The sequence below is a fragment of the Sabethes cyaneus genome, chromosome 2 (assembly GCF_943734655.1).
Source record: "Sabethes cyaneus chromosome 2, idSabCyanKW18_F2, whole genome shotgun sequence".
In the NCBI taxonomy this organism is placed as follows: domain Eukaryota; kingdom Metazoa; phylum Arthropoda; class Insecta; order Diptera; family Culicidae; genus Sabethes; species Sabethes cyaneus.
In genome coordinates, this window is record NC_071354.1 from 106356022 (window position 1) to 106376416 (window position 20395).

Sequence of the window (20395 nt, forward strand, 5' to 3'; positions counted from 1 at the left end):
TGCGTGCGTTTAGACTCTGTACATTCAGGCTCAGCAGTACAGCAAAATGGCTTACGTTAGATATAAATTCTAGAAGTTCTGTACCTAAAGTAACCAATTTGTGGTTTTCCAGGCGCCTAAGTTCCGTCCGTAATTCCTGGATTCTCGGTGATGCAGTTCCCTTGGCATGGTAAAACTTAAATATGCCTCTGTTATTCGTCAAGTACAATCCTTCAATCGATGTAACTCTTGACATTCCCACGTACACCAACTGCTGTTCCTGTCCCTTGCCATACTCGTACGCGATTTCAGAAAATGTGCCGCCTTGACTCTTGTGTACAGTAAGATCATTCGCACCTACTAAAGGAAATTGAATACGTTTGCACTTAATGCTACTACTTACCTTAATATTTGCAGATCACTTTTCAATAGGTATCCAATCGGGCTGAAGAACGTCATGCTTAGAGTACACAGCGAGCCTCGATTTGACCCACAAGACCTTTCCAATGGAGTCATTTTCAAATTTGAGCAATGATAATAAAGCACAGGTTGCGAGTATTTCACTTATTAATATTTTGAACCTACATTATTTTTTATAATATTCTATCCGGCAAGTTGAAAGCATGGAATGATATATCCATAAACAAGCCGAAAATGTTTGATGACTGATCCCGTACATTTTTACATCTTTTCGGCTTCTATAGGACTCACCTGTTACGTTAGGCGATATGCTGGCCTCTACGTGCGCCGGAGCGGGCACCTCACGCAACACTTCAACGTTGGAGGGACCAGTTATTTCGTGCGATGCACCATCTAACGATGTATTGCCCACTTCCGAATTCATTGAATCACTACGATTTCCTTTTCTTCTCAAATGGTAGAATTTACAGTGCTCTGCCACCGTCAGCGCTGGCCTCTTGCTGGTCCAGTTAATAATGCCTGCTCACGGACTCGCTTGCAGTATTTACGCGTATATTTTGCTTGAAGCAATTGAGACATTGTAAAATCAGATGCACAAAATCACTCACTTCTCACTTAAATTGATTGTATGTTATAAATAACAATTTCATATGGTAACTATGGCGACGATTGAACGAATACTGTAAGGAATTTGGAAAAATTGTTCAACTTTACGTGGAAATTCCAGAAGTTACATGCAAAATACAATCTTCTAATAAAAACTATACAAAAGGCTGATATTTTGTGATTCGAATGGTATGCAAACCATAAAAATATATTCAGAATTGGCTGAGCTATAAGCGTTCTAAATCTATCACTTTGTCGTGTCGCGGTCATTTTTGCTTCTTCAACGTGCCACCCTATTAAAGTAAGACGTAGTCCTACGTCAAAAATTTAATTGGAGCAGCCCGCCCAGTTAGCTACGGGGCACAATGCTGGCATAACAAGCCAGTCGTCGTATATACGAGTCTTGACTGGGCGGTGCTGCTTATAGAGATAATGCGATATTTGCACTAGTCCGTAATTTCCCTGTAATCTAATAATCGGTTGTAAAAATTGTCGATAAAGAAGGGTCAAGTTTTTAAGGATAATTATACCCATGGCTTTGCTGGTTTATTCTTCTGGTATGAACTCTCCATTAAGGCTTTACAGAATATGCTGTACATCACTGAAGAGCTCCTTGAGTGCCATCCTGCCTAAAAGATTTTTGCAACCGCAAATAGCAGTCGCACAAACTCCTGAGAGGCTACGGGGTGCTACCAGAGACCAATGGCAATATTTCCCCTTGATATTCGTGCTGAACTCAATCGATGAACGTAAACTCTTACCGAAGTTCCATCACGGCTGGTTTTAAGGTTCTTTCGTGTAACCTATACCGCCCCTCACTCAAAAGCTCCCTGAAGGATAGAGTTTGTGCCACTTGCGGATTATATTTCGCATCTAAGGTAATGTTGAATGATTACAAAAAATACGCAAAATGATAAAATCCGTCAGAATTACCTATTCTGATGCCGGCCGCCTATGTCTTGTCCAATGCTCACTGTCGATCCAGGGAACTGCAACTCCCATCCTTTTTTTAATTGCCGAAGACCATTACCCAGATAACACAAGATCGTAATAAAAAGATCACATTAAATCGTATGCATGTCAATTTTACATTGGAATTGTATAATGTTTAGAGTGTGTCAACTTTATTGGTCAACTTTTTTGGTTAATGGACAGCTGAGATATCGCGATGGGCGTACAGCACCACCCACCGCGTTATACAAATCTTTACACCGCGTTATACACGTCTTTACTGACGTTGATACTTAATTCGCCGAGAAGCGAAGGGCAATCGATGTGATTGGTTAGCAGATCGGCAATCAGCATAGCACGGGAAAGCTCTCGCCTCACTTGCAGTGAGTCAAGTCCTATAAACTGTGCACGACTTTCGTAACTTGGCAGCTGGTGTGGATTATTCCAGAGTAACCGCCGATGAGCATATCGAACAAATCTTCGTTGGACAGCTTCAATCCTGTGTACTCCGTTGAGGTAATGAGGGTTCCAAATTACCAAGCAATATTCAGGAACTGAACGAACGTGTGAACAGTAGAAAGATTTCAGGCAGTAAAGTCCGTAAAATTCCTCGACACTCTCATTATGAGTCCCAAGCAACGAGATGATTTCCCGATTACATATAAAATATGCTGAAAATATGTTGCTGCTGGAACTATAGTTTGCTATCTAATAGCACGCCTAGATCTTTGATGCAGTTAGTCCTTCCAATGCTAGTACCTAAAAACTTGTAGTCGAAAGAGATAGGTTCTTTTTTTCTTGAGAATATAATCGCGGCACATTTACTCGGATTAACTTTCTTACGGTTTGTGCAACACCAGTCTGCAAAGTTGTCTAACTGTTGCTGAAGCAGGTGGGCGTCGGCGAAAGAGCTGATTCGATAGAAGATTTTCAAATCGTCGGCGAAGGACAAACGGGGAACTTCGAGTTTAAAATTCACATCATTGATGTATAGAAGGAATATCAACGGTCCTAGGTGGCTCATCAGAATATCACCAATTTTCGCTTATTCCTTAAAATTTCAAAATCGGCCTTTCAGCTCGATTATTTGTGACCAAACTTAACAACTTTTGGTTTTAAGTTGAAACTTATCAAAAAATCATAAAAGGAAGCTAGAACAGAAGAAAAATTGAATTGCCGCACGGTAGAAGACTTGACTTTTTAGTAAAGCCCGAAGGGCCGAGTGTCGTTCACTGTATAAATCAGGTCGATGATATCGACAAATGTCTGATTATATGTATGAATTTATATATACACGTATGAGTTTCTATATACATATGTGTTTGAGTAATAAACTTTCTAATGGAGACTCGCTATTTTGGATTTTTCTTAATTGAAGTGTTTTCTATGAATAGAAAATTTTATTAAGCGGATTAGTGCACCCCATCGACATCTCTATATATCGAGCTGCAGTAAACGTCAGCGACAGCATGTCCGGGGCTCAAAATTTGACAGCGGGCCCAAATCAGACTGCTAGCAGTTGAGTGAAACGCAGTGCTGAATTGCTATCTCATTTTCGCACACACGAGATGTTGGCGGTGAGAACATGGTTGTCTGCCAGAGGCTTGGATTAGTGAAAGTCAGTTTTCTGATTTTTGTCCGCCTGATATCTCATAGTGCGTGGAGAGTAGGCGGACGCAACATGAATTAACATGAACTCAGCGAATGCTGCTCATTTTGTGGCAGGATTGCCGTTTTCGGCTTGATCCAATAGATCGAACCTTGGAGAACGGGTACCTGCCCATTCCCATCAATTTTATTTGTGAAGTTTTCCATCGCGATGGTAGGATCGTGGACCCTCGTTCGTTTGACCGTTTTCAATCTGAACACTTTTTTAATTTGAACCCCGCTGGTTTGCACGACGTGCAAATTAAAAATGGTTCAAACTCATTCTCAATATGACATCATTTGCTGCAGACAATGCACATAAACACGGAACTGTTTCACATTCCGTTTTCCCAACGATTCTGAGAAATCCGATCGGAGAATGACATCATCGCTGCTTGCAACTGCGAACTAAATCAAACCATCAAAACAATAACAAAAAGCAGAGCGGCCAGTTCATATAAGTTTCAGCATATTCAGGGTGGCCAGTTGTTCAAATGAAAAACTAACCCCGTTCGCTTGCATGTGCAATCGTTCAAACGAACGGGGGTCCACAGTACTCCGCTGGGAAGAAAAATCAACTGTTCTTTACCAATTTGGAACAGAGGGAGTTTAAAATCTTATCAGGAGTTTAAAATCCTAAGTCAACTTGTCGTACATTCCATCTGCATGCACATCTTTAATTTTTTTACTGTCACCTGACGTTACTTGTAACGCTTTTGAACTTGAACTTGACATAATTTTCGAAATGAGCAGTTGAAGTCCATACATAACCAGCCAAAACTTGTGCAGTGGTTGAATTTTTTGAATTATGAATATACAAAAATGATAACGCGAAACTGCAGAAAACATCAAAAATGTTTATCTTGCAATATGAAGCTAGTTGTAACACTTATCCGAATTTTCGTTTTTCTTATACTTATGTATAGTTTTATTTTCACACCTCGAAAGGTTATTTTAGACAGATTTAGCGTGTAGACAGTGATACTGAGGCATGTTTTGCTTTTCAACTTTAACTATCGGGTTTTAAAGATATCCAGTAGAAATGCAGCGTGTAGGCGAGCTTCGGATTGCTTTTCTTTTTGAAGGGACATGAGATTTTCCACAATTTTCAATTTTTTTGGACATGCCAGAAAATACAAACTAACTTTATACATATTCTCTACTAGAATGATTATTTACTTTATAAGTACTGAAAATTGCACCATATTGGAAGTAACAACACGAATCCACCATTTCTTGTTCAAGTTTGAAACGTAAACAAAACTCAAAGTTGCTTTTTGTTAGTTCATATGATATACCAACTGGGTACAGGAATTAAATAAAAAATATGCATTTGTATTCATAAAGTGCAGAACCACAACCACCACGTTCATTTTTTATAAATCATGTGTGAAATTACTTACCAATGCTAAATATTAAACAAAATCAAAGAATTATTTAGTATATATAACATCACCAGACAGCAGGTAACGAACCCTTCTTCAAACGGGCAGTGGCTACAAATTATTTTGTACTCATAAACAAATAAATGCGGTTGAGCTATCAAAAACGCCATGCGCAAAAATGTTGCAAGTAAACCACGCCGTTTCAAGCAACCCCAGATGACGGTGTATGTAAAAGATCTCACTATTGCTTTATTTTTTGTCGAGAAACGTATAATTAGAGTGGGCAAGTTCAACCTATAAGTACCTACGTAAGAGCCATAAAACACCAACTTTGCGTAATATTACTGACGTAGTGTCTCCGATCAACTGTTTATTTATTAAATCATTGTTTTTTTGCAAAGTAGAGCTGGAACTTCTGAAAACTTAATTATTATTGCAGTTAAAAAGTACAGAAATTCAATATTCCTAATTTCACTTTTGCATATAATATTGCAGGATAAATAGTTGAAGCATTATATTGCATGTTACTAATTCTAATGCTCAGTACCATATTTCTTAAAACCATTCCTTAGACCGCCTGCTAAATGCTATAGCAATGCTATTAAGACAAGGAAAATAAACAAAAAACATGATTATCGAGAATTTTTGGAACATCGAACATTGCTGTTTGCCGGATGGAGACTATGTCAGATGTTTTAATATCTACCTGCACATCACACCAGTCACGCTATTGATGTTGATGATAACGGTCGAACAATTATCAACTAAACATTTGATAGTGTAGAGCACAGAGAGAGACGCGTACATTTATCAAAGTACAGTGCACTGCAAGGCTCAAAACTTTTAATCGCAATCTATAAGTACTGATTTCTATTGATTGTAGTATGAGCATCGTTCTGCTGTTATCAGCGTGAGAGATAAACCCCATCGTAATTAGCTCGCTGCTTGCTATTATTGCAAGCTTTAAACTCTCGATTGGCCATTAAGACTTGTGATCTGAAGGAACGCGAGTTAAGTTTGCTGAAATCTGCCATCAGTAGAACATGGAACAACAATTAAATATTAGTAGCGAACAAGACAATGTTGGAGTTGAAGGCTTAATGGAATGGATTCGCAGCCAGCCTCATCTACCTCGAATTACAGGTTTGTTTGGATCAGTTGTTGATACCGGATACTCGATGTGTGACTAATCGTTACGGTTGTACCTACGTCATGACATTTTGAGCTTCACCTTGTCCAACGCGTGTATACGAGGCGTGTTATTTGCTTATATTTGTTTGATGATTTGCAGAAAAAGATGTAAAAAAGTTCCTACACTGTAACTATGATGATGTGGATGCGGCTAAGAAGACGATTGAGAATTATTACACATTCCGCACCAGGTGTACGGAATTTTTTCTCAACCGAGATATAGATGATCCGACTATCCAAGCGGCTATGAATCTTATGTAAGTAGGTATTTTATAATTTTTTTTGCGGTTCTAAAAAATTGGCCATAGTAGTAAATGACGAAAATAGAATATATTTTATATTTTCCGATCCAGCTGAAACCTTGCCTTTTTTAAGTTGTCATTTTATAATATCAAATAAACTATTTCAGCGTCGAGACCAAAATACGTATTTATCAATAAAATATAGTAGTATAAGTGTCAATATCAGTTTTTATAATACCTCGACTGCTTTTTCAAAAAGGCTCCAAAAATGGGCAGGTACTAATGAATAAAATATTGTTTATTCCAAAATGATTTGTTTGAACGAAATGGAAAAGTTGTACATAGACCAAACTCGTGTTTTTCCAGCGCCTCTGCGGTTCATAGGTACACGGCGTGATACAAATTTTCGCTTATTTAAATGTGTTCAAAAAGGTAAGGTGTCTTCAGAGTGATTCCTTCAGAGTGCTCCTGGAAATATTTTTTTTAAAGATAAAATATAGTACTTTCACTTAATGGATGTCTGGGTTGTGCGAAGCTGCCCAAAATTGTCAAAAAAATTTTGAATATCGCAAATTTTTTTTCATTTATTTTATTTTAACTTATTCAATATGCGTTCTAGCGACAAACAGTCTTGAGTGAAAATATGTATTTTAGCATACTAAATAACTTCGTAGAACACTCGAAAGCAGTGAAAAAATCGTGTGCAAAGTTATTGAGCATAATTGATTTTTAGGCGCTCCTTTTTAACACATCATTATATTTCGTAACCAGTAAGAGATAGATAGTTCATATATTCAGCAAAGTTGCTTATTTTAGTATGTTCCGCCACTTTTTGAAGACAAAAACTTTTTTTGAAATTATTTTAAAAAAACAAAAATTCGTATCACCCTAATAGGTGAATTCACGGTCACCCTAGTTTTTATTAAAATTTTACCCGTTTTTGCAAAATTTGACCACTGTGCACTGCTTGACTGTTGGACTGGTCGATTGCTCAACTGGTTGACCAGACTGCTCGACTGGACTGGTCGATTAGACTGCTCGTTTTGATTGCTCTTCTGGACTGCTTAACTGAACTGCTCGACTGAACTGTTCGATTCGACTGCTCGATTCAACTGCTTGATTGGATAGATCGACTTGACTGCTTGACTAAACAGCTCGATTTAACTTCTCGAGTGGACTACTCGACCTAACTACTCGATTCGACTGCTTGACTTACTACTCGATCCGACTGCTCGACTTAACTGCACGATTGAACTGCTCGACTGGACCTTTAGAGTCGACTGCTTCGTTGGATCTGCTCGACTCAACTGTTCAATTCGACGCTCGACTCAACTGCTCGATTCAACTGCTTGCTTCCACTGCTCGACTGGACTACTAGATTCAACTGCTCAACCCGATTGCTCGATTCAACTGCTCGACTTGACTACTCGATTTGATTGCTCGACTCAGTTGACAGCTTGATTCAACAGGCCGAGTAGACTGCTCGATTGGGCTACTCGACTGAACTGTTCGACTCAACTGTTCGACTTAACTGCTCGACTGAACCCCTTGACCCGTCTACTCGACTAGACTGCTCGACTAAACCATTTGGTTCGACTGCTCGACTCAAGTGTTTGACTAGGCTACTCGATTCAACTGCTCGACTCAACCACTCGATTCAACCGCTCGATTCGACTGTTTGACCGGATTGCTTGACTGAACAGCCTGATATAACTGCTCGACTAACTGCTCGATTTGACTGATCGACTTGACTGTTCGACTCGACTGCTTAAACCAACTGCTTGACTCGATTTTTTGATTCGACTGCTCGACTCGATTGCTTGTCGCGATATCATATGGTCGGTGTTAAATCAGACCGGACGAAGTCGCAAAATTTTAAAAAATGAGTTAATGATAGCAAACGATCAAGAATTTTCTAAGCAACATTTTACTCTAATCAGACTACATAAATGTTGCAAACAGCCAGAGTTCTCTTCTGGGTCAACTAACTCCCCTTTCGGATCAATACTGATCCTCCCTATTAAGTCGACCCTTACCCCTGCCCGATAACCCCTTACATCTCATGCAGGGTCAGCATTTAACCGCCTACCACAACTGAGTCAACCCTTATCCCTTTTGCTAAGGTAGCCCTCACACCCCCTACTTTATACCCCGTTAACCAACCCCTTGCCACCGACAAACTGTGTTTATTAAAACTCATATCTGTTTTGTATGTGCTTATTTATTTGTTTATTTATACATATACCGTGGACCCCCGTTCGTTTGACCGTTTTTAATCTGAACACTTTTTAATTTGAAACCCGTTGGTTTGCACGACGTGCAAATTAAAAATGGTTCAAATGTCATTCTCAATATGAGATCATTTGCTTATGCAGACAATGCACATAAACGCGATCTGTTTGTACTGATCTAGCGTGTTCAATTTGTTTCACAATACGTTTTCCCAACGATTATGGTAGAAATCTGATCGGAGAATGAAATATTCGTTGCTTGCAACTGCCAACTGAATCAAACCACCAAAACAATAACAAAGAACAGAGCAGCCAGTTCATCCAAGCTCCAGGATATTTAGGGTTACCAGTTGTTCAAATTAAAAGCTAACCCCGTTAGTTTGCATGAGGAATCGTTCAAACGAACGGGGGTCCACTGTAACACTTTTGTTTCAGGATGTTTGCTGTATTACCAAAATCGACCCCTGAAGGATACCGTATTGCGTTCTGCCGGCTGATAGATTATGATACCACAAATTATGTGTATCTTCATACAACCAAACTGTAAGTGTCTAAATCTTTTATTTATTAAAAAGCTTTAATAAATTTACGATATTGTTGTGGTTGTCTAGATTGGTCATGTGTCTAGATCTATGGATGAAGGATATTCTGCGAAACTCTATATTCCGCGTTATGGTCAACCGAGAATTGGTGTTCCGCAAAATGGTATTCGGCGAAATGGTTTGTAATGATGGCGAATATTTAAATGCTATCCGCTTCATTTTATCAGGCTAGGCAATGGGAGGAGTTGTTTTCTATTTTACTGTGACGAAAATTTGTATATTAAAACACCCATGAACTTGCAAAACTCGAGATTGTGACAAAGGTCATCCGAGATTCACGATATATGTACAACACAGTTTAATTTGTGGCAATACGAAGTTTGTCGGGTCTGAACTTGAACTTGAATTTGAATTATGCGATGCAATCAACCGATCCGAGAGTTTACCGCACTGAGTTGATGAATTACCGAACGCACCAGCAGTTGTTAACATCCCGCCTACTTGTAGGGTGTCCGAATCTGTTCTTCCACTCCGGGTCATAGCGTGCTTACGCCTGAATACTGGTTGTCGTCGATCGATCTCGATTCATCGCAAATTCCGTGCCGCACCGCGCACTGTAATGTTACATAAACGTTACCACAATAACTACCGAAACCGTAACCGTTTTAACGAATTTGCTCATATGTTTGATTTCGGTATGACAAAATATGTAATTAGACTACGATTTAGTGTAGAAGTAATATGTCTATGCAATAGTTTTATGTCGAAGATCAATAAGCAATACAATGTTACAGATTGTTACAATGTTACAGATTGTTACAATTGTTACAGATGTAACAATGTTATCTAAAAAGCGGGAAATTTTAACTCTACAGTTAGCAGGTTATGTAACTGCAACATCAAATCGCAACGCTGGTGTCTATTCTGCGAGGCGAGTGACGTAAGAAACTAAATTTCGCTGCACTATCAGCATGTAGCGTGTCGTAAAAGTTTCTTCTTAAAACTCCAACATCATTCGATTCGACTCGACTAACGCCGAACGAAATCTACTTGACTGTAAACCGACGGCATGTTAAAAGTCTTGGAAAGTCTATTTGCTTCTTATTTTTTTAATAACTACTTTCCGTTCATACATTGAAAGTGCGATAAATGCGGAATTAACTTGTATCCTTCTTTATTTCTTTTACTAAATAAGTAAGTCGTAAGTCATTGCTATAATAATTTGTAACAGGACATCATTATTGATTATAAATTACAGCCTGTCAAAATAATCCAAACATGTTGGTAATAGAGCGGGTTTTAGGCCGTTTTGTCTCATCCACTTTCTGCAAACGGTCTTCTTGCAGCAAGAAATTTCGGCAGTTTATTGCGTTGCCGTAGAGTTGTCCTATAATAAAATCAATAAATAAATAATTTATGAAAATATTATATATAATCGTATACTTGTCATATCAACCCTTGATGGTGCTTGGCCCCCATATTCCTTTGGTAATAGATGTTTCGGCACAAATGGGTACACCGTTTCCTCTTTCTGGTGTATATGAAATATTTGAAGCAGTTCTTTTTTGAGAAATGGCTTGATCATCATCATAATAGTATCGATAAATGGCACTGCATTGATCAGATGAACACCTTTCAATCGAATCGGTAGTGCTTCTTGTATGTAGTAGAGAAAGCTTTTCAGAGTGAATATACCCAATTTCGGCAGATGTCCCAAATGTAAACCATTCATATCAATGATTAGTACGTGACCCTCGTTGCATCCTTCTTCCCATAGCAGTATGTCAGCGCAAATGAATGCCCTAGAAGGATGAAAAGAAGTATTCTACGATATATGACACAAATAATATACACTCAAGTCGCTTTTTACGCGAAGGATACGTCCCGCGTGAATCAAAACCACGTAAAAAAACCGCGTAAATTCCAAAATTCGCGTAAAAAAAACAAAATTTCGCGTAAAAAAAACTGTGGATTTGAACACTTCGCGAAAAAATAGACGTTTTGAGCACATCCGCGTAAATTCCGAAATTCGCGTAAAAAAACCGCGTAAATTCCGAAATTCGCGTAAAAAACGCGTAAATTCCGAAATTCGCCTATAAATAGTCGCGTTAAAAAACCGCGTAAAAAGTGACTTTAGTGTATATATAATTCTTACAGTTTCAAGATCGGTGCTAAAGAAAATTTGCTGGCATCAGGATCGATAATCTTCGCAAAGAGCACTCGATAGCCATCCGTGGTACTTTCTGGAAGAGCGCACAGGGCCCTATAAAACATTTGCAAAAAAAACTTACTTTTTTGACTCTGCTATACTATAACGTATTCTAATAAAAACTAGTATCTATATTTATAAAAATGAATTTCTGTCTAGACCAACCTCGTGTTTTTGTCTTGACCTTGAAACGGTAGTTCTTTTACAATTGACGAAGGGACGGTAGAAGAAAGTAATGAAACTTTAGAGTGAAAGAGAAAGAGCGAAAAGGTGGAAGGGGGGGGGGGTATAGTAGCTACAATTAACAAGTACTCGTTGTAGCCCCTACCTTTTGTCCAATGCTGGAAGGTCCAGAGTCCTCTACCGTCCCTCCGTCAATTGTAAAAGAATTACCGTTTCAAAAAATATTACAGTTTCTGTCTGTTGTCTGTATGTTGCTTATAGACTCGGAACAAATCGGCGTGAAAATGTGTATGCATGAGTTTTTATGGCCGAGGAAGGTTCATATGGTGGTTTAAGACCCCTCTGCTCTCTGGAAGGGGTAGCTCTCATAGAAATAAAGCAGAAATTTTTGCATAACTCAAAAACTAATCGAACTCGAGAAATTTTAGACTCTTCTATAACACATTAGTCATTAACAATACCACCAAAAACTACCTACCTACACTAGATGATTCAGGGCGAGACGGCCGCAAGCCGCCAGTGTTGTTGGCGCCCTTCGAAAGTGCCGACCCCCGTGGGTGGCAGCCTCCCCGCAGAAATCACCTCAGTCTAGGTTGATTTGCTTTCCTCTATTTGACCTCTATTATTTTCCTTCAGTTTGGTCCGAACGAACGACAGCGAGTAAGGAGGGAATCACACCCGCGAAATGGTTTACCGTATAACAATAACAATGACCCATGGTTTCATAGTTACGTAACTCCCAAAAGGAATCATCAAAGGTTGAACTCCTCAGAAGCTTGCAAAACTCCAGATCGTGACAATCCGAGTTATCCGAGATTTACAATTTATGTACAGGTTTAATTTGTGGCAAAGCGAAATTTGCTGGATCAGCTACTTAACACCTAACCTAAGTAACAGTGAGAGGTTCTCTTTGTGCCTCTTCTCTTTCGCTGGCCACGGTGACGAAATAAATAAATATAAAATATAAAACATCAATTTTGCATGAATCAGTTGCTAGCTGCTAGCATCACTATCTAGCTAAAGGTCTAGAAAATTTTCGTTGAAATGCAATAATTTCGCCGTAATAATTGGAAGAGAGGGACGTCAAAGGGAATCTCTCAATGTTGCTTAGGTCCTTTTGAAACGTTACGCTAGAAATGCCCTTTAGGCTTTGCGATTTTGCAATTTTAATTTTATTTTACAGCAGTTTACGAATCAGCGAATTCATTTAATTGTTTAACTAAAATTCAGTTAACTTGTACTTCTTACTACAGAATAAATGTGTTTTTGTGAGGAACGAACATTGGAAGAACTGAGAAAAAATTATATGCAAACTGTGAAAAATAATTGACTACCCAGGTGGGACTTGAACCCACAACTCTCAAACTCGCGTCGAGTACGATACCATTACACTACCCTTGACACTATCGGACAGTACAAAAAAAACCCGAATTAATCCACCTAGCGGCGTGACTTAGCCTTTCTACTGCCACAATAATCATTATTTAATTTCTCAGGAACTTAATTGTAGATGTATAGATGTTATATTAGACTATATTTTTAAATATCCGTTCCGTATTCCTCAAAATCCTTATTTGTCAGTAAAATTCACAACGTATTGTGTAGAATTATATTTTCTTTCCTTGGGTGCGTAAATGTTACTTGATGAACACCTTATTTAGTTTTATAATATTTATAGAAAAATAATGTAAACACAAAAGATAATTTTTACAGACTTGAATGAATATGTATAGAAAATTAGAAATTAACTCTCTAACGGGTCTACAGACGGCCTTAACTATCGGGCTTCAGAGCCACATACGAAACTTGTTTTGAATTTTTTCTTTTCTTTTCAACGACGTATAGCAGTCGGCTTTTACTTTACTTGTTTTGAATTGACAATATGAAGTATTTGTTCATAGCAAATTTTTTGATATTTTGATATTGATGCCATGCATTCAAAAGTTAGCATCTTTGAAAAACAAGAGTTCAGAAAAATTATTATTATATTTCGCTTTTGAAGAAAAAGGATATCTACAACAAAATGATTGATCTCAAAATTTTACTATTGGTTTGCTTGGCTTCAATTTTGCAATATATCTGAATTAAAAAAAAATATGAAAACGAGAAATGGAACTATTTCTTAGCTAGCGCTCCTTCAGATAATTATTTTTGCATGAAAATCAAAACTTAAGCTTCTTTTGAATGTACTTTCATGAAAAGATAGTCATTAGCTTGATCGCATCGTTTTTACAATGTTAGATGGTTAGGAAAACAAGATGAGGTCGAAAAATAGTGCCAAAGCTGCGCCATAAACATGCTTGAGAATGGGAAATACGATCGATATGATTCCCAGTGCTTGTCTTTTTTTGATTTATTTATTAAAACATGACATCTGTCCTTTAAAATATCACTAACGAAAACAAATCTTACAAAATTTCTACCGTGCAACGTTTACTTCCAATTTTTATATAACATTTCTAAGCTCTAGTATCTATTGATTGAAAAGAGCATCTATTGATGCGCAGAATTTGTTTGGAGTTTGTACAAATTTATTTGGAAAAATCAACTCACTAGTATTTTTGATTCTATACACCCCTATACCTACATGCTTAAATAAACTGCTTTTCTTCGCTTTTTGCTTTTCTTGTACAATTGTGAGTAACAGCAAGTGAAGAAAATGACAATTGAAATCTGAAATCAAAGAAAAGAAAAAACTTTTCGATTGAATCCCACTATTTAATATTTATTTGCAACAGATACGCAGTTCACCTACGACGTGCAGGCTTAATCAGTGTCTTATTTCAAAGCGTATACGTATCTGTCGCGAATAAATATTAAATAGTGGAATTTAGTCGGTAAAAGTTTTTTCTTTTTTTTTAATTTCAGAGTTCGTATTCCACTAAGAGGCTTCAAAAACTTCAGACAATTGACATGTTTCTCACTTTTCTTGAATTTCATTGCAAATTGTCATCACATACATACATACATACATACATACACACATACATACATACATACATGCATACATACATACATACATACATACATACTTACATACATACATACATACATACATACATACATACATACATACATACATACATACATACATACATACATACATACATACATACATATATACATACATATATCACACACATCTCATACATTGAATACAATCAACATTTGATTGATATGTTTTGAATTCACACGTTTTAACGGTTTAATATACGGTGCTTAAGTGTTAAAGTTTGAATAACTTTTGAATGAACCGTCCGATTTTAAATAACTTGGTTTCGTTTGATAGATCTCAGCAGTAATTTTCAAATAATCATAAAATGTGTGATGTTTTTCATTAAATTAATGCTTATATGTTACATAAATATGTTTTAAATACTATTTTCTCACATTTCTTTATGTAACTTTCAAACTACAAGTCCAATCGTCATGAAATTTGGAAATTAAGGGTTTGCAAGGCTCCTCTTTCATATGCAATCAATTTTGTTCAAATCGGTTAAGAGACCTATGAGATAATGAAGTCCCATATTTTTCGTATTTTTATACATAACTTTTGAACTAAAAGTCCGATCAGTATGAAATTCAATAGCGACCAATGGGACACCTGGACCTTTCATTTGACACTAAGAACATTAAAATCGGTCCAGCCATCTCCGAGAAAAGTGAGTGAGATTAAAAGCGTCACACACACACACACACACACACACACACACACACACACACACACACACACACACACACACACACACACACACACACACACACACACACACACACACACACACACACACACACACACACACATACATACACATACACACAGCAAATGCTGAGTTTTCGAAACTGAGTCGAATGATATATAACATTCGGCCCGCAGGACCTTCTTTCCATTTCGGGTTTTTCAAGTGATTTCTATACCTTTATACTATATATTTATATAGTAGAAAGGCAAAACATTAAATTTTAGTCCCTAGTAAGAAGTATAATTCAACTTGACCAGTATAAGTCAATATCAAAAATGATAAAAAGTTGTATCAGTTAAGTTTTATATTAGTTTTTCATTTCGTCATAATCATCATTTTCATAAATATATAACTTGACATATTTTTACACAAGCTCCCGCCTTCTATGTAATTCAAGCAAATTGTATATTTTACTTGCTGTGCATTGGATGATAATATATTCCTCATTCTGCATGTTTCTTCAAATTTACTTATGTGACAAAAGTTATGTCAAACTTTCGGCATCACTGCGTTACTGATAGTAAAATTCAAGAAATGAAATGAAAATATTCGTGTAGTTCAAATAGTTTATTAACCCTAGCACTAAAAGCCACCTAAGCTCAGACTTTTCTTATTCACTACGGTCGCATTAAACGATCATAATAGCTACCGTGGATCCCCGTTCGTTTGACCGTTTTTAACCCATTATGACCCGGGTATACCTCAATTTGGACCAAATGAAGTGAAACTCTGTAATCTATTATATTATGGCTCGAATGTGTCGGGAAACGCAAAATCGTCATTTGGAATGCTTTCAAGGCCAAAATATCGCAGGTTAAATATTTTATAGGCTCAGTTTCAAACAAACAAATCACAAAGTTTTTTACATATTTCTTATCGAATTTTGTGATAGAGTTTACATATAAATACTAATTTACATGTCAGGTAATGTTTCGTCACTAAATGTAGACTTTTTCATGCGTTTTGGAGACAAACATTTTTTCGCCATTTTTTCAACTTTTTTTCCGCCATTTGTCACAACTTTGCACTGTTGAAAATACAGATGAAATGACAAAAACTGACAAATTATATAACACACACATCAGATTGATGTCTTATCTCTCTTGTAGTGATATATTAACAATGCTAACTATTGAAATTCAGCAGTAAACAGGTTTTGAAGACGAGGTATGATATATCATACGCTGGGTCATAATGGGTTAATCTGAGCAAATTAAAAATGGTTCAAATGTCATTCTCAACATGACATCATTCGCTTAGGCAGACAATGCACATAAACATGATTTGTTTGTAATTGTACTGACCTAGCGTGTTTAATCTGTTACACATTCCATTTTCCCAACGTTTATTATAGAAATCCGATCGGAGAATGTAATATTTGCTGCTTAAAACTGCCTAAATCAAACCACCAAAACGTTATTGTACGTTTCATGACAAATGATAGTTAGAATACATGCGGCCAGTACGTTCTTCTTAAAAAATCTGAGATCTTCCTTTTTTCAATCCGAAAGGTTGAGATTTGTTGTGAGCAGTGGTAAAGCAAGACAAAAGGATTCATTGTCACAATATATGGCAGAATATTTATCAAAGAAACATTTATCAACAAAAACAAAACCAAACCAAATGTTTTAAAATTATCATAGAGCAATTATTAAATTTATCTACTTACAAAATATCCATTGATTGTTTTAGCGGTTCAAGTGTGACATCCCTGTGACGGAAAAAATCCTTACAGTTTGTTCGAAATGTAAAGTATGCTTCAATTGTCCGTTTAGCTGCATCCATGTCGTAATAATTTGAAAACAAAAACTGAATCAGCTGCAGCTCTAATTTGTGATAAAATTTATTAACGACCTCAAATAAACGAAATCACGTTTTATAATTTTTTATAACTACCTGATATCGGTGGTAAGTGCAATTGCTCTCGAGCCCAATGATTTAATTCTTCGACATCCTGCTTGTGTAGCTCAGGAAAATGCATATAAAGTTCATCTGCAGGTTTGTAATTAATAGTTTTCATTATATTTCCTATTAAACTCGGAAGATAATTATAACACTGCACTGCCGACGGCTGCTTGACAAAATTAACTCAGTAGAACGATGGGCTTAATCATTTTAACCTCAAGGCTTTTATACCCAAGTAACGTTTTTGTACATGCATCTATATGCAAGGGCCACGTAAAAAACCGTCTGAGAACATTATAGTTGACAAAAATGAAACTAAGTGCACCTTAAGTGCTCTACGACTTTATGGTTTTATGGTTTTTACCCGTTCTAGTAGAATAACCATATGTTCACTGTAATAAAGTCTGGCAATCCAACTAACGGATTGCGGGAGTCCTGAAACTTTCTTGGATTATACCTATATGTTTGCAGGTATATGTAGATAAGTAACCGTGAGATAAACTGGATAAAACTGATTGCACGGCTGACCACGACAGTATATTTGTATTTAATAACTGTGTGGGTTTAGTGTAATTAGGTAAGATCAGATTTATTTGACTTTTAACGAGAAAAAATGCATAATCGCACTACTACCGAATTCGTATCCATTAACCGGGTTAGCAGGAGTGTTATGCGAACTGCTATCAACTCTAGCATGCTCAGAGGTGAGGCATCAACATTTCTAATCTTTACTAGGTTCGCATTTTTGCAATTTGGCAACTTATTTCAGAAGAAACACTTGTGTTTTTTTTGACGTAGAACTACGTCTTACGGCAAGTTTTGAAATAGGGTGTCATTCCAAAAAATCGAAAAATGCGAGCGTCACGAAAAATGAAAGGTTTTGAGCGCTAATAGCTCAGCGGTTTTCCAATCGATTTTCAATATTCTTACACCAATCGATTGGAAAATCTTCTAAGAATTGACCCAAATAAAGAAAAGTGTGGATTCTTGATGTTGAACTATTGAAAAATTGAAAGTAATGAACCTATGTTTTACCAGAATTCTCGCTTCGTGATTGGTTGTTGGAAGTGATGTCATCAAAGTAGAAACGCGTTTTCACGCTTCGGCTTATAATTCAGTCAATTTTTAATAGATTTCCAAAATATTGACACCAATTGTTCGGGAAATCGATTGAAAATATTGAAAATATAGAAAACTATTGATTTTGTTTTTGAAAATGAATTTGAAAAATTGTTGTTTTTGAATTGATTTTGAAAATTTGAATTATTTTCATATGTTTGCCTTCCCTCGTCAGTGGTTCCCTAATACGGATGACAGAAATATATACGATATAAGCTATGGGTTAAGCTTCCTTATGATTGTATTTAATTTACGCCCTATAGAATCCGATCGAAAATTGTTGAGCTTCAGCTGTTGCTGCTTCCCACGGATAAGGCAACGAAGACATGCAAATTCACCAAGCGAGGTGTTGGAGCTGGAGCACTCAATGATCGCTGCCGTGATGGAATATCTGGCAACAGGAGTTCTGGAATTGGGAGAACAAATGCTGCTCGCGACAACGAAACGATCAGAATTATCGTCACTTGCAGCTGGCCATCCGCAACAACGAAGAGTTGAACAAATTGCTGTCCCGTGTCACCGCTGCTATGAGAAGTGTCTTTTCGAACATTCAAACTGTTTTGTTGCTGCCCAAGAAGACGGAAAAGAAGACTTAAATTTCCAGCATATCACGTTGAAAAACCGTTCTTTTAAGAACGAAACATTTGTTCATGAAGATTTGAGGAATTTTCACTCACAGATTTAAATTCTTTTTAACTTAGATTGATCTGATTATTCGCTTCTTTGCAATAATTTTAACCGATCACCTCACGCTGCTGTTCGCTTGTTGCTGCTGGATGCTGGTTGCAGCCAACAAATAAGTAGCTCCAAGTAAATGTGTTCGGTCAAGCGTCAAAATAAATTAAATTAGATTTAATCAAATGAAAGAGTTTTAGTAACATCTTTTGCATCTTAGCAACACAAATTTATCCATACAGTAATAATACGTAGCGTAATTTTTCTTTGGCAGCAAAAGGCGAACAGTTCACTGGTAGCTTTGCTCTTTTGTTCAGACTGAAATTGAAATGCTCTATTTTTTATTTCACGTAGATGATAGAATGAAGAACTAAGAAAAATGGGCGTTGCTTGCCGCTTGCTCTGGTACATAATACGTGGTAAGCCGGCGAACAGCATTATTCAAACGCTAGCTAAGCTAGTGCCAACATCGTTTGCCAGGCAAACGGAAGTCACGTACGACTCGTACACGTGTTCATTGGCGGCTGACCGTGTGTTGGAGCTGAAGCACTCATTTCGCTGCCGTGATGGACTATTTGGCGACAGGAGTTCTGGAATTGGGAGGACATATGCTGTTCGCGACAACAAAACGATCAGAATTATCGTCACTTGCAGCTGGCCATCCGCAACAACGAAGAGTTGAACAAATTGCTGTCCCGTGTCACCGCTGCTATGAGAAGTGTCTTTTCGAACATTCAAACTGTTTTGTTGCTGCCCAAGAAGACGGAAAAGAAGGTTAAAATTTCCAGCATATCACGTTGAAAAACCGTTCTTTAAAGAACGAAACATTTGTTCATGAAGATTTGAGGAATTTTCACTCACAGATTTAAATTCTATTTAACTTAGATTGATCTGATTATTCGCTTCTTTGCAATAATTTTAACCGAACACCTCGCGCTGCTGTTCGCTTGTTGCTGCTGGACGCTGGTTGCAGCCAACAAATATACTAGCTCCAAGTAAATGTGTTCGGTCAAGCGTCAAAATAAATGAAATTGGATTTAATCAAATGAAAGAGTTTTAGTAACATCTTTTGCATCTTAGCAACACAAATTTATCCATACAGTAATAATACGTAGCGTAATTTTTCTTTGGCAGCAAAAGGCGAACGGTTCACTGGTAGCTTTGCTCTTTTGTTCAGACTGAAATTGAAATGCTCTATTTTTTATTTCACGTAGATGATAGAATGAAGAACCAAGAAAAATGGGCGTTGCTTGTCGCTTGCTCTGGTACATAATACGTGGTAAGCCGGCGAACAGCATTATTCAAACGCTAGCTAAGCTAGTGCCAACAACGGGAGTCACGTTCGACTCGTGCACGTGTTCATCGGC

The 20395-nt window shown here is 37.2% G+C and overlaps 2 protein-coding genes across 4 annotated transcripts; one reads left to right on the top strand and one right to left on the bottom strand.

The window, feature by feature from the left end:
• The first annotated feature begins 5749 nt into the window (after positions 1-5749).
• LOC128738362 (uncharacterized) lies at positions 5750-10400 on the top strand. Of its 3 annotated transcripts, none has more exons than XM_053833414.1 (5): positions 5750-5803; positions 5872-6131; positions 6280-6436; positions 9088-9195; positions 9264-10400. In XM_053833414.1, the coding sequence occupies exons 2-5, from the start codon at positions 6032-6034 to the stop codon at positions 9424-9426; spliced, it is 528 nt and encodes a 175-aa protein (XP_053689389.1). In that variant the 5' UTR covers positions 5750-5803; positions 5872-6031; the 3' UTR covers positions 9427-10400. The 3 variants fall into 3 exon arrangements, with proteins under 3 accessions (XP_053689389.1, XP_053689388.1, XP_053689390.1); XM_053833415.1 differs by lacking the exon at positions 5750-5803 and having other exon boundaries at positions 5805-6131; positions 9264-9357; positions 9422-10400; XM_053833413.1 differs by having other exon boundaries at positions 5802-6131.
• A 56-nt stretch (positions 10401-10456) lies between these two features.
• Positions 10457-17349, bottom strand: LOC128738360 (alpha-tocopherol transfer protein-like). Its single transcript, XM_053833412.1, has 5 exons — positions 17226-17349; positions 16999-17155; positions 11350-11457; positions 10638-10996; positions 10457-10581 (listed from the first exon to the last, which is right to left on the bottom strand). The coding sequence occupies exons 1-5, from the start codon at positions 17347-17349 to the stop codon at positions 10457-10459; spliced, it is 873 nt and encodes a 290-aa protein (XP_053689387.1).
• Positions 17350-20395: the final 3046 nt, after the last annotated feature.